The 10,815-nt window shown below is 41.3% G+C and overlaps 1 protein-coding gene across 1 annotated transcript; it reads left to right on the top strand.

The window, feature by feature from the left end:
* Positions 1 to 5: 5 nt before the first annotated feature.
* Positions 6 to 8,185, top strand: ccdc157 (coiled-coil domain containing 157). Its single transcript, XM_056246650.1, has 9 exons — positions 6 to 382; positions 532 to 694; positions 958 to 1,320; positions 1,755 to 1,968; positions 2,068 to 2,145; positions 3,705 to 3,877; positions 4,021 to 4,197; positions 4,288 to 4,450; positions 7,822 to 8,185. The coding sequence occupies exons 1-9, from the start codon at positions 135 to 137 to the stop codon at positions 8,172 to 8,174; spliced, it is 1,932 nt and encodes a 643-aa protein (XP_056102625.1). The 5' UTR covers positions 6 to 134; the 3' UTR covers positions 8,175 to 8,185.
* The last annotated feature ends 2,630 nt before the right edge of the window (positions 8,186 to 10,815 follow it).

Here is a 10,815-nt window from a genome sequence, read left to right as displayed (position 1 = left end):
GAAATGTAGTTCAAGTGGAATGATTCCGCCTACATGAGACCATGGAAACCTGGTGTGTATAGACCTAATGCACATGTTCTTGTTACAAAACTAAAACGATTAAAGAAGAAACGCATATTTTGGCCTGTTAAACAATGACTCATCTGTTAGGCCGTCAGGACTGTATCGACAGTCTTCGGAGAGATCTTATTGATTTACAGGGAGCGGTGCTGGATGTTTTTTCTAAGACTGGACCCGTCCGTTTCCCTTCATGGAAGTTTCCCGATAAACTGTCATGTAATCTGGATTTGGCCAGTCTTTTAGAAGAATATGATTATGTGGATGGTGAGGAGGAATTCAGTCAGCACTCCCACATAGTCCTGCTAGAGTTGCTGATGGACAGGTAACGTTAGCTAGTCAACTTGTTGTGAATTGTGTAGTTAAAAATCATAAGTAATATGCTGATTTGGTGCAGCTGCTTAATATTTGTGTGGGAACCGTCTTTTTTTCGCACATATAAAATCATTATGTACATTTGTGTGTTTGTCCCAGATTAATGCTTCTTCTTCAGAGTTTCAACGTTCATACAGAGCTGTTGCTTGAGAATCCGAGAGCTTTTTCATCTGGTCAAAATGAATCCTCTGTTTCCATCGGTCCTGTGGTCAAACGCTTCTGGAACAACCTACTTCAGCTCAGCAATACACAAACACAACAGGTAAGAAACCTCTTGATTAAGACAAAACACACACAAAACTTGGTGAAGACCTATCAACAATGACCCTTGCTTATAAACTAAATCATTAAACTGTGTGATCAATTGTATTTCACTGAAAACAATCAGTTAATTTGCAACCTAAAACATTTACTAAATGTCTCTTCTTTCAGAGCACCAGTGAACAGCAACCTCCACCTCAAAGGAGTTCATTCACTACCAGAACAGCAGCAAACTCACCTACTATTAATACGCACAAAACACAGAGCATCTCCATTGCAAGTACCCATAAAACCACCTCAACTACGCCTGATTCCTCTTCCCACCACGGAAGAGCGTCCGCCGCAGGCTCGTGTGTGTCTCGGTCCGCTCACACTGTGAGCTGTCAGACGGTAGAGTTGGCCCTGGTGCCCTGTGAGAACTGTGCTTGTGTTCAGACGGTGATGAAGGAGAGCAGTGATGCTCTAGTGTCTCTGTGCCGGTCTCTGGGTTTGCCTTGCTCCATGCAGGGCTTCCTGGAAGCTGTGGAGGAAACACAGCAGCTGGGCCGCTTGTCTGCATGTGACATTTCCCAATGGGCAAGTGAGCAGCGTAAGGATATGAGCCGTGTTGGGAAACATGTTCTGGAGGTGAGGGTCGGAGTGGTTTTGTTGTGTTTGTTGTGGATATTCAGACTTTTGTCATTTAATCCTGATGACACTACAATCAAAGGTTTGGAATATTACAATAGTTTTTTGAAAGAAGTCTTAGTTTTATGCTCACCTAGACTGTATTTATTTGACCAAACACAGTAATATTGTTAAACATTATTATAATTTAATATAGCTGTTTTCTTTTTAAATATATATTAAAATGTAATTTATTCCTGTGATGGTAAAGCTGAATTCTTCTCAGCATCATTACTCCAGTCTTCAGTGTCACATGATCATTCAGAAATCATTCTAATATGCTGATATGGTGATCAATTATTATTATTTCAACTGAAAAATCTAATTATTCCAAACTTTTGACCGGTAGTGTATTTCCTCATTTGATTTTTATAACTATTCTTTTTCAATTGGAGGTGAGAGAAACTGTTGAGCCACTGAAAAAGAAGCTGAAAGAGACAGAGATGGAGCGAGAGAAGCTGAGAAAACAGCTAGCAGAGATGGTCAGAAGAGAGAAGGAGGAGAGGAGGAAGATGGAGGAGGAGTGTGAGCGCAGAATGCAGGAGGTGAAGGTCAAGGGAGAGGAAGCAGTCAGGAGGTTAAAGGAGGAGCAGGAGGAGTTAAAGAGAGGTGAGTTTTTTTTAAGACCCTTAACTCACATCTGAAACTCACATCTGAAATTATATAAAGTTTAATGCAGTTCATGTTCACAATCATTTTCTTTCACAGGTGTGACGTTATTAGAGGCCAAATATTCTGAACTCACAGCAGAACTGAATTTGCAGACAGAAGCAAAACAAAGTCTTGGTAAGCAGGACATCATTATAAAACTACTGGCCAGTTGTTTCTACTACCACTACTGTCCACAAAAATGGAATTGTAATAAAATCCTTAAAAATCTTTTCTTTTCTGTTTTTCCCCCTTTATTTTTGAGCTTTTCAAAATGATCAATACAATGATTTATGTTTCTCTTACCTATTAGTAAATATATGGAATAATACAGGACAGGAGTTTTCAAAGGTTTTGATGTTAAGGACCCCCTTCTTAAAATGCAATGACAACTACCGGTATTTAATAAATATACTTATTTTTATATATACTGTATATATACACTCACCGGCCACTTTATTAGGTACAACACAAATATCTCATTAGCAATCACATGGCAGCAATTCAATGCATTCAGGGGCCGTTTACACGACAATGTTTTCAACTAAAAACGGAAAACGTTTTATTAATTTTGGCCATTCATTTACACAACAGCAGGTTTTGGGGGCCAAAAACTAACTTTTGAAAATGGGTTTCAAAGTATTTTAATGTGATACCGCTATCATCTCCGTGTAAACTACAAAAACGTGAATTTGTGAAAACGAATCAGTCTAAGTTCTAACTGAGCATCAGAATGGGCAGGAAAGCTGATTTAAATAACTTTGAACGTGGCACTGTTGTTGGTGGAGTATTTCAGAAACTGCTGATTTACTGGGATTTTTACACACAACCATCTCTAGGGTTTACAGAGAACGGTCCGAAAAAGATCAAATATCCAGTGAGCAGCAGTACTGTGGGCAAAAATGCCTGGTTGATGCCAGAGGTCAGAGGAGAATGGCCCGACTGGTTTGAGTTAAAAGAAAGAAAACAGTAACACACTGTGCTGGAACGGGAGATTCGCATCATGGATGTGCAGCCGGCAGATCCGCAGCAACTGTGTGATGTTATCATGTCAATATGGACTAAAATCTCTGAGGAACCACCAGCACCTTGTTGAATCTGTAGCATGAAGAATTCAGGCAGTTCTGAAGGCAACACGGGGTCCAACCCGATACTAGCAAGGTGTGCCTAATAAAGTGGCTTGTAAATGTGCATTTTCAGCATTAAATAATCAAGAAAAAATCCAACTATTAAAGTGATGTATAAACCTGAAGAAGAACATTTAATTTTAATTTAATTCAAATGATTTGCTCTATTTAAAATAAATATGTAAAATCAGCTTTAAACATATATTGCCTTACAACTCAGTGAGCAAGGAGGAACTTAATACAAACTGTTATTTAAAATATGTACGTCATAAGAAAGGATAGATAACCTATAACAAATGTTTAAAGCATAGTTTAAAACTATGACTGTCAATAGAATAAAATATAATAATCGTGATTAATCTAGAAAATAATAAAACATCTAATTCTATAAATGTGTTAAAAAAATATTTCATTAAACAATTTTAATATCTTGTTCTTGACAGCCCTAATAAATACTTGTAGAATATTGTATTGTTGTAGAATTTTCTCTCATTTTGGGAATTATGTGCCAAAGGCCTACAAGATGGATTTTGGGATGATATAAGGAATGGGTTACTCTTTTTTCTATAGAATGTGAGAGGGCAGCACTACAGGAGCAAGTTCATCATCTGCATAATTCACTAGAGAACATGTTAAAAGAGGTGGAGGAGAGCAGGACAAACCTGGAGAAGGAGCTCAGATGTACACAGACACGGTTAGACAAAGAAAGCGCCAAAAACCACAGTGTGCAACGCCAGCATGAGGTGTGTCAGTGTGATTACTGTGATAAATATCATAATATTTAAATCAACAAGAACAACTTTAACAATGTCCATAACATGATATTTAATGAGGAAAACAGTGTTGAGCTGTCATCTAATTCGATCATGAAACACTGTGTGCACAGGCTCTTCAGGTGAAGCAGACAGCTCTCCGGAAGCATCTGGATGTGCTGGTTCAGCAGACTGAGGATCTACATAACAGTCTGGAAGAATGTGAGGATGAAAAAGCTGATCTCACCAACAAACTCGCAGAGATCGTACAAGAAAAAGACACACTTCAGGAGCAACTCACACAGCTGCAGGTAAACATCTAAAGTAACATATTTGGCATGACTGAATCAGCCTGACTACATTAGGTCACACCAATTAAATAAGAGTTTCTTTCTCTGCAGTCCCGGTGTAGTTCACTGTGTATTGAGAAGCAAAGGCAGCAGACACAAATCACAGAACTGGAGGAGAGGATGTCTCGTCTGACAGAGATGCTGGAAGAAGCTGCTCAGAGAGAGCGGATACTGGTGGCCTTTCCGGAGCTGAGTCCACAAGCAGCACCACAGAGTGAGTAACTCTGCCCACGCCTGCCTCTTAAAGTTCACATGAAACACAAGTTGCAATAGGACCAGAATTTATTCAGAAGGCAGTGGATATTTATACTCAGTGTAAAAATGTAGGTGCTATTTACAGTAAGAGCAATTAGTGGTAGTTACTTTTACATTTAATCATTTAACAGACACTTTTATCCAAAGCTACGTACAAATGAGTTTTTATATATATATTAATAGCATTTTTAATAGCATTAATAGCAAATATAGCATGTTTAAACTAGCAAATAGTGCTTGATGCTATTTACACAATCTATAAAAACAAGTATTATGCTATTTGTTCTAAAGGTCAAAAATCTGAATAGAGTGTGATCAGTGTGGTCAACAGAGCAAGTGAAAATAGCCTTTGCCAATAGTCAAAGTAGACACTGCCCTATTTTTAAATAACAGAATGACATTTGTAAGTCCATTTTCCTGCAATTTGGTTTAACGGGTTCCTGGAAGTAAAAATTTCATCAGTTCTCTCTAAAGGGAACTATTTTTAATGATAACGTATTACCCTTTAAGAAAGAAATCTTCATTAATCAGAGAAATGCAACAAGTACATTGCGCCTATAGAACCGCTCTCTCCCATGCACTGCAAATGATGTAACAGAGTTTGTCTCCCTATGTACTCAATATTTGTGTGTGTGTGTGTGTGTTTTGTGTGTACCTGGCATTCCATGTGTTATGGGGACCTAATGTCCCCACAAGGACACTTTTTTTGGTCCTCATGAGGAAAGCAGCTTATAAATCATATTAAATGTGATTTCATTTTTTAATTTTTTTTGAAGTGATTTCATCATAGATTTTTGAAAATCTAGAAATGCAGACAGTTTTCTGTGATGGGTAGGTTTAGGGTATATATATATATATACTGGACAATGAGCGTTGTCCTCTGACGCAAATAAATCGACTAAACCGAAAAGGCGCCATATCAACTGGACTGTTTGGGGGTGTAGAGACCACTCCCCCGGGGGGGATATTGTCCCTGGACAGCCTGTCCGGGCCATCGTTCAGGATCCCTGGCACATGCGTCGCTCTCAGCGAGCGCAGGAAGCACTGGGCCCAAACAAGGAGGCGTTCCGTCAGATCGCAGAGGCTCCTGGATCTGACACCGCCCTGACGGTTCACGTAGGACACAACGGACGTGTTGTCCGAGCGGACTAGAATGTTTTGGTCCTGTATGAACGGGAGGAAGCGCTTCAGTACGTTCTCGCCTGCCAGCATCTCCAGACAGTTTATGTGAAGGCGTTTCTCTCGGTCTGACCACAGGCCAAAGACCGCTCTGCCCTCGAAAAGGCCGGCCCAACCTGAGTTGGTGGCGTCTGTCGAGATGACCTTTCGGTGCGAAATCACTCCCATAGTCACCCCCTGCTGGTACCAATCGGCCGCTAACCAGGGCTGCAGAGCTGAAATGCAGCTGTTTCATATATGACGCCCCGGTTACCTTGAACGGGGAACGTTTTCTGAGAGCTTTGTAGCGAGTGAGCGGAGAAGGAGAGAGAAATGCTCGAGGGAGTCGTTCCGGCGAGCGTTTGAGTGCCACATCAGGCTCCGGCAGTCTCTGTGCACGGCGCTTTTTCTTGCGTGGTCCAGCAGATGGCGGAGTGACAGCTTTGGCGTTAAGAGGTCTAGACGAGCCCGCAGGGTCGACATAGATAGCTCCTCACAGTGGATGCAGCCTCCCGACGAAGTGCGAGGGCTGCGTGGTCTGGGCCCAGGCAGAGAGCGCAAATCACATGGCGGTCTCCGACGCTGAGCGGGGCTCGGCATGAGCCACAGGAAATGCAAGACATTCTGAAAAGAACGCCCGCGCTCTTTTAGAGAGATGTGTGTGTCGCAGCGAGCGCCGTGCTTTTATACGCTAAGCCACACCCACTTGAGCGGGCTGTGGCGCATAGTGGGCGCGAAGCGCCACCATTGGGCGTGACGTCACGCCAGGCTCAGTGGTAGGCTGCTGCAGTTGCCGCAGAGCAGCCAATGAGTGTGCTAGACAGCCTGCTCTAGGTCTGCCAGCTGCTGCACTGCGTCGACAAAGTTTACAAAATTAAGGATAATTTTTGGCTTCAGTATCTCGAGAAAAGATGACTTTACCCGTAGCGTAAGCTAAACTTACGCAATACGAGAGAACCTCTTCTAAGAGAACCTTTATTTTGTGGAAAACACAGTGATCAAAATTAGAGAACAATAACCATTGCAGCACAAAAGAAAGCATTACAACAAAAATTTGAGGCTTACAGCAGTCAAAAATTAGTAGGAAGTGTAGAGGCCCTTGCCTTGAATGACCTGAGCACATCTGCAGCCACAGGACATCACTAGATTCTCACACTGCTCTGGTGTGATCTTGGTCCACTCTTCTTCCAGTCTCTTCCACAGGTCGGTAACTGTAGTGGGTTTCTTAGCCATAACTTTGTCGCCAAGGATTTTCCAATGATTTTCAATCGGGTTTAGATCAGGACGGGGGGAATTGTCTTGGAAGAAAATTGCGGGCTGATTGGGGGCTGCTTGCAGGGAAGGAACCACATGTTGCCGAAGGAGGTTCTGATAAACATTTGCATTCACCCTGCCATGTCGCTGTGTTTTCCACAAAAAAAAGGTTTTTGTTGAAGTACCTTGGTTATTTTGTAAAAAAAAATGCTAGTAGAACAATGGTATACCCACACCGGATATTCCTTAAAATTTCAACCAATGAAGATTAACAATATTTCTGAAAATTATCAAGTGTTTCTTAATTGTTCTCTAATTTTGATCTCTACTATATACCCGTATAAATATATATATATATATATCTCAACAGCTATAATCAAAATAGTTAAAGCCATTAATTACACAATCTTGTAACTTTGTCTTTTTGTAAGGTTGAATCTATGGCACAAAATATACACTGACCAGTGAGGCCTGATTCAGAAAGAAAAGAAGAACTTATGAGCGATTTGTTTAGTGAATCATGAACCATGCGAAAGGTCAAAGCATGACCATTGTGCCCCAATTCCCCAAAGAAAGACTCCAGTGAGTCGGCTATTTTTAGTGAATCAAAACAGTAGTAACAAATGTAGTCTGATTTGTGAATGTACTTTGCAACACTTATAGCTTACATTATTAAAAACATATAGCTTACAACTTGTGTTATGTTTAGGCCTATGGAGGTGCATGTTTGTCAGAAGTATTTTATAAAAATAAAAGAATGAATGAAATATGTTATCATATTTGAATATTGTTATTTGATACATAATTAAGGCCAATTTTTAGATCACATTTATGTTTCATAACAACCCCTGTTGTTAAATTGTGTATGATTCCCAGCCCTACCTGCCACTTACAACCGGTTCTCTGTGTGTGTCACAGCTACAGGTGATGTGATGTGTGATATGGAGCAGCAGCTGAAGGCAAATGCAGTGAGGATCAGGGTTCTGCAGCAGGAGAACGTCTCCCTGAGCAACAGTCTAGACAGACTGAAGGACAGAGAGGAAAAACAAAGATCTTCAGACTCTGGGATAGTAGAGATGGACAGGAGCAGAGAAGCTGCAGCAATGGGACCCTTGGAGAGCTCTAGCAACTCCTCACCCACCTCCCCTTCATCCATTCTTCATCATCAAACTCTCTGCCTCTCTCTCCATCAAGATGTGGAAGAAAGATACAAGAACATTCGTCAGGCTGCTCGCATCCGGTCTGCAGGCACACGTCGCAGGAGGAAGTGATGTCACTTAATAGACTGAGACTGGTCTGGAGACTGGGATATTAATGTGACTTTTGTGTTGTTCATTTGTATGACATTGAAATTGCAATGTACATTTGGCATTTTACGAATGTTGCACAATGAACAACACGCAACAGGGAATGTTGTATGAACTGGATCTTCAAATCCATGCTCTTCAGCAACTGGGTTGGAAAAATATTGTTGTTGGTTAATATTTCAACCCAAAAAGATGCTAAAAGATTCTAGCTGACTTTATCAAAATGAAATTATTTAGGTTTTGTCAGTATCATCACTGTTTGTGAACACACACACACACGGGTTCCCTCTGCAAAAAATTGGTGAAGTAAATTGATAAATTGATTCCTTTCCTAGTAATTCCCTCCTGATCATTTTTGTCTCTTTTCTTAAAAAAACACATTATGGTCACCGCCGTACTACTAAAAGGTGAATATTGATAAAAACGAAAGTAAAAATCATTTTGTTCGTCTTGCGTCATATTTTCCGTGCTGTGTTTGATTGGGTCGCGCCTCGCACGCTTTTTCTCTATTTGAATGGCCCAATCCCAAATGGCACACTTCATGTGCACTTTCGGTCTTGTGGACTTACAATGGCTGCCGCGTGCGCGTGTCCGTTAAGTCCGTGAGACCGCAGTGTGTCCCATTTGTCATTTTTAGATCTCAGAAGGGTGCTCGCGAGCGCCCCCTCTGCGGTCGATTTGCGCCCTTGATGCGCAGTTGCGCACTTTTGCCGAGCCCGCGCTGATGCGGACTCCACAGCAGACTTCTTCCCGACATCCAAAGCGGCGTTACGTCGCGAAAGTGCGGACTCAGAGGAAGACCGCGAGTGCTTAGGGTTCCATTTGGGACAGGGCCAATCTAGTAAAAGTATCAATGTAGATAAGAGGAGGGGAGCAGAGCCATAGAGAGAAAGAGTTGCGACACGGTTTGATGTCGCCGCGACGGCTGTCACGTGGTTCATGTAAGCCCCATTAGTTCCAAAACACACGCGGGCTGTCATGTTCTTCAATGGACAGACAGCAGCGATTGCATCATTAAAGGGATACTCCACTTTTTTTGGAAATAGGCTCATTTTACAACTCCCCCAGAGTTAAACTGTTGAGTTTTACCGTTTTCGAATCCATTCAGCCGATCTCCGGGTCTGACGGTACCACTTTTAGCATAGCTTAGGATAGATCATTGAAGTGGACAAGACCATTAGCATCTCTCTCAAAAAAATGACTAAAGAGTTTCGATATTTTTCCTATTTAAAACTTGACTCTTCTGTAGTTACATCGTGCACTAAGACCGACGGAAAATGTAAAGTTGCGATTTTCTAGGCTGATATGGCTAGGAACTATTCTCTCATTCCTGCGTAATAATCAAGAAACTTTACTGCCGTACCATGAGTGCAGCAGGCGTAATGATATTATGCAGCGCAAACACAAACTTATATGGTCACACAGGAAGTAACCTAGCTGGGGACTATTTTCAGGCACTGCGTTATATCATTGCGCCTGCTGCAGACATGGTACGGCAGCAAAGTTTCTTGATTATTACGCAGGAATGAGAGAATAGTTCCTAGCCATATCAGCCTAGAAAATCGCAACTTTACATTTTCCGTCGGTCTTAGTGCACGATGTAATTACAGAAGAGTCAAATTTTAAATAGGAAAAATATTGAAACTCTTTAGTCATTTTTTTTAATAAAAAGCCTTTTTAATGAACATAAATGTTTAATAATCTAGCCTACACGAAAGTTAATGAAATGTTTAGTGAAATTAGAAAATATTTAAGAGATCGTTAATTTAGTTGTATATCCATGTTCCCATATAGGCAACTATATTTTGTTCTAATGTCACAAGTAATAATCTCAGGGTTTACTCTGTTTTACACGATCATTTACATAGTAGGCTAGCATATAGCCTAGAATAGATGAACAAGAGGCGAAACTCTGATGCTTTTTTGGTAACAGCCACTAGGTGGCGCCTCGGTAGCGCGGCCGCCATTTTGGGGTGAAAATTCCAACTGGAGTTACTCATAGACAGTAAAAGAAATAGACACAGCGACCCTATAGACTTGCCCGTCTACGGCTTATCTAACCATATTAGACATTCTCTGCTTCAACGGAGAAAAGTGAAGTCAATTAGAAGCACTCACTTCCTGATACAAGCGAACTTTTTTTATTTATTTTTATTAAGCCAAGCGAACTGCGCAGGCACAAACTGAGCTGGATGACGTAGATGTGACGTGGGCAACCTGTCTCACAGTTGTACGTCTTCTAGTAGTTGTGCCAAGAGGAATCTGTATCATTCCCTTCCGAATCTTGCAGAGCCGGAGATGGTGAGTATTAGACATAGTACTAACCCTATGTCCATGAGCTAGCAGCAGGAGCAACTTTATGACTCTCTATGGGCTTCTCCCTTGACTTTATCGGACTTTATGCCTCCACGTCCCCCCGATTGCACCTTATTCCTACGCCCCATGATGCTTTGCGCGAATTATGGGTGTAACTTCCGTTAAACTGTAAACAATCAGTGAAAGGCTCGCTCTATGAACGCAATACGATAATGACAATAATGTCACAATGAGATGACATTAATCGACTCACCCTTTAACCATCGAACATTAAAATGAAATTTAAAAG

The sequence above is a fragment of the Rhinichthys klamathensis genome, unplaced genomic scaffold, assembly GCF_029890125.1.
Source record: "Rhinichthys klamathensis goyatoka isolate OS25496 unplaced genomic scaffold, OSU_Roscu_1.1 h1tg000040l_1, whole genome shotgun sequence".
In the NCBI taxonomy this organism is placed as follows: Eukaryota; Metazoa; Chordata; class Actinopteri; order Cypriniformes; family Leuciscidae; genus Rhinichthys; species Rhinichthys klamathensis.
This window is presented reverse-complemented; position numbering and strand designations above follow the sequence as displayed.

Coding starts and splice junctions, on each gene's coding strand:
- ccdc157 (XM_056246650.1), top strand. CDS start 135: ATGACTCATCTGTTAGGCCGTCAGGACTGTATCGACAGTCTTCGGAGA. Junction 383..531: donor CTAGAGTTGCTGATGGACAG/GTAACGTTAGCT, acceptor TGTTTGTCCCAG/ATTAATGCTTCTTCTTCAGA. Junction 695..957: donor GCAATACACAAACACAACAG/GTAAGAAACCTC, acceptor CACAAAACACAG/AGCATCTCCATTGCAAGTAC.